General features: G+C 28.3%; 1 protein-coding gene across 1 annotated transcript; it reads right to left on the reverse strand.

Moving 5' to 3' along the window:
• Positions 1–807: 807 nt before the first annotated feature.
• Positions 808–3,577, reverse strand: LOC120275619 (expansin-A12). Its single transcript, XM_039282246.1, has 3 exons — positions 3,436–3,577; positions 2,233–2,542; positions 808–1,120 (listed from the first exon to the last, which is right to left on the reverse strand). Exons 1-3 carry the CDS (start codon positions 3,575–3,577, stop codon positions 808–810), a joined length of 765 nt encoding a protein of 254 aa, XP_039138180.1.

Genomic DNA, 3,577 nt, shown 5'->3' on the forward strand with positions numbered 1-3,577 from the left:
TCAATTAAAGAATTTGAGATGGAAACAAAAGTTTTGTTGATGAGAAATAAATAAATTCCATAATAAAATTAATAAAAAAATATTTTTTTTTATTTCATACACCATAATTTCTTACAATTAAATACACAATACATAAAATTTTGATGAAATATCTGCGAATAAAATCCAAATTAAGTATAATAAACATATTCTGCCAAATATAGAATGAATAAAAAATGGTTCTGTAAAACTATTAATTGTAGAATTATTGATGAAGTATAAATGGACGCTTATTACATGAAAATTTCTTGTCGGTTTTTAAAACGAATTAAAAACAGAATTTTTTTTTGTTTTTAAAAAGCTTGTTGCTAGTTACTTAGTAATAGAAGTCTCGATTTGTTTATGAATTTAAAAACGGATTCACAACGGAATTAACTTATTTATATATATTTAATTTATTAAAACTTTTCTAAATCATTTCAAAATAGAACATATTTTTAATAAAATATAAATTAAAAAAAAACTAATTAAGTGAAGTCCCATTCCAATTTTAGAAATGGATTGCAAAATCAATTGCAAATATGTTTATAATAAGAAACAGAACTGTCCTATTTTTAAATTTCTATTTCTAAATTTCTAATCAAGCAAATTCTTGTAGTGCCTATGATAAATTTGATAAATAAAAAAAAATTAAGTTATCATTCCATACTCCAATGTCTCTTACAATTGGATAGATATATAATCCTTATAAAAATTATATAAATAGATAAGATCTAAATTTAACATGACAAACATAAGGAATGCATGGTTTAAATAAAACTCTATGTATCAATTAGAGAATTGCCGACGAGAAATAAAAGTTTGGCCAAAAATCCAAGTTGGAGGAACAACATAAGGGAACTCTAGGGTTTTTCCATCGGTAAGCAAGAGTTTGAAGGAGAGAGCTTGATTTCGGAAATCAGCACTGGTTTGCCAATTTGCACCCCAATTTCTTTGCATGGATGCCCATGAAGAAGATGAAGCCTTGATCCATGCTGCTTTCACTGCACCACTGCCTCCAATGTTTGTAAACATTACTAGGTTGAAGTTACCTTGGCCTTTTAGTGTGAACCTTACTCCACCAACTCTTTTGCATGACACCCTTCCATTTTTACATGCAAAATTAACATGAGCTTATTTAGTACTCTCATTGTAGAAATCTTATCTTATTTTAATTTAAATGTTAATTTAATATTTTATTATTTGTCTAAGTTCCATGTTTATATATTATTAATTAAAATAGTGTTAAATTTTTTTTTCATTATAATAGAGTTTGTTTAATTGAGATTTTTTCATATAAATCTATGTGTGCAACCCTTCCATTTTAATGAAAAATGTGACCGATGTGTTTAAGTAGTGTGCGTAATTTAGGTATAATTGATTGGTTTTGGTTGGGTGGTTCAATTTTTCCCCAATTTTACTAATATTTTTTTTTAATTGTTGGTTTCGAGGTATGATTATGGTATTGATATAATAAGCTTGAAGTGATTGCATGATATAAAATTAGTAATTTATAGTTTGATCTAAAGTATTTCATACATTAACAAAAGTAGAACTTTAAAATGGTCAATACAAAACAATTGAAAATAGTTAAAAACTCTTATTTCTTTTAAAAGATATGAAATATGTGGTGTTATTTTAACATATAATTAACTTATTCTTCTTTTAGTTGAATTTCATTTTATTTTATTATCTTTAATTATTATTTTATACTAAGGCTTCATAAAAATGTTTAATGAACCTTATCTCATATATATAATATGAAATTACTTTTTGCCTACCAAATTATTTTCATTAATTTGGACTATTGATAAATTTGAAATATTAGTAACTTTCTCAATTTTGCATGAATAATCTCATCATAAATAAATAAATAAATAAACCCATATAAACTATACCTTCTATAGAGAATGGGAACAATGCCCTCAGAACTTATTCAGCTTTTGGTTGAATTTCAATTTTTTTTAATCATCTTTAATTATTATTTTATATTTGGACTTTCTAAAAATGTTTAATGAATCTTATCATATAATGTATATATATATATATAACATATGAAATTTCTTTTTGCTTACCAAAATTTTCCATTAATTTGGACTATTGATTAATTTGAAATATCAGTAATTTTCTCAATTTTGCATAAATAATCTCATAATAAATAAATAAGTAAATAAAACTATATATATATATATATATATATATATATAAGTATACCTTCTATAAAGAATGGGAACAATGCCCTCAGAGCCCACACGTGCGACACGAGAGAAGGCGGGAAGGGACATGTCGAAGTGCACGCGCGGGAAGTCACACCATCCGCCGTTATTGTTAGCAGGACAGAAGTTGGTCACCGTGACGGTGACGGCCGCACGTGCGATACACCACTTTGGATCAGCTCTGGCGTCGCACGTGACTTGGAAGCACGCTCCGCACGCTTCACCGCCTCCGAACAGTACGCCGCTCACCGCCGCCGTGTTCACTCCGAAGCCGGCGTGCGCCGTGTTATCATACCCACATGCACCACCTATAAATATATATATTCACGTAAGTTCACATGCATGTGTGCATGCATGCACGTTATAAGCTTGATTAGTGCAACTTAATTAAGTGCAGATTAGGGTAAATAATTGAAAAGAGTGAAGTTAGGGTTTGAAAGTGGGGAATATATCATCAGGTTTAGGGTTCCGAAATATCTTTGGATTTGATTTTGATCTCTAATTCAAGCTATAATTAAAATTGTATAAATATATACATACGTAAATATATACATACACATGTATATATACATGCAAGCATTCAGGAATGCAACTGATTAGTGCTATATCATAAGTGATTAGGGTTTAATGTGGGTGCATTTGCATACTAATTAAGTTGCTAATTTTAGATTAAATACATTTTAAATATAGTTATAATTATATATATATATATATATGGAAAGAGGAGAAGTTAGAGTTTGCTAGTGTATGGAGTGGGGGCCATTCAATACTTATAGATGGCTTCAATTCGTTGTTGTAACGCATTATCTAAATTTTCAGCTATGATAGATTTGAATCCTCAATCTCTAAATTGGAAAGGTAATAAAATACTAATTATTTAAAACAAAATCAATGTTTATTTTTAGCTATTTTACTAAAAATAGTTCAAATATTAAAAAAGAGAGAAAAATAAAAAATGAGAAGAAATAGTAGTCAATATTGTAGAGAGAAAGAACGTAGTATGCATAGCTCAAACAATAATATGTATGTAGTAATTAATGCTAGATTTGAATTCAGTAGCCAAAAATTTTCCATGCCAAGCTTTTAAGAAATATATATACATATATAAGTAAAACATTGTGAAGTAGTGTTTATCGTGCAATGCAATTGGTATATAAAAATAAATGCATAAATAAATAAATAAATAATCAAGACTTCTTACCAAGGGTTGTAGGGTTTTGTGAAGCCCCATAATAAGTAGCATGGCCATTCAGCCATCCATTACCCTTAATTCCCTCCACCTCCAATGCAAACATCATACCAACAAATAACAGCTGCATCATCTTTAATAAAATTCTCCCCAT

This window comes from Dioscorea cayenensis, chromosome 14 (genome assembly GCF_009730915.1).
Source record: "Dioscorea cayenensis subsp. rotundata cultivar TDr96_F1 chromosome 14, TDr96_F1_v2_PseudoChromosome.rev07_lg8_w22 25.fasta, whole genome shotgun sequence".
NCBI classification, from domain to species: domain Eukaryota; kingdom Viridiplantae; phylum Streptophyta; class Magnoliopsida; order Dioscoreales; family Dioscoreaceae; genus Dioscorea; species Dioscorea cayenensis.

What these genes read in the sequence shown, in the direction of transcription:
- LOC120275619 (XM_039282246.1), bottom strand. Translation starts at nt 3,577, where the DNA reads ATGGGGAGAATTTTATTAAAGATGATGCAGCTGTTATTTGTTGGTATG. An exon ending in ACAAAACCCTACAACCCTTG is followed by an intron (nt 2,543 to 3,435) that starts GTAAGAAGTCTT and finishes ATATATTTATAG; the next exon opens with GTGGTGCATGTGGGTATGAT. An exon ending in GTTCCCATTCTTTATAGAAG is followed by an intron (nt 1,121 to 2,232) that starts GTATACTTATAT and finishes TAAAAATGGAAG; the next exon opens with GGTGTCATGCAAAAGAGTTG.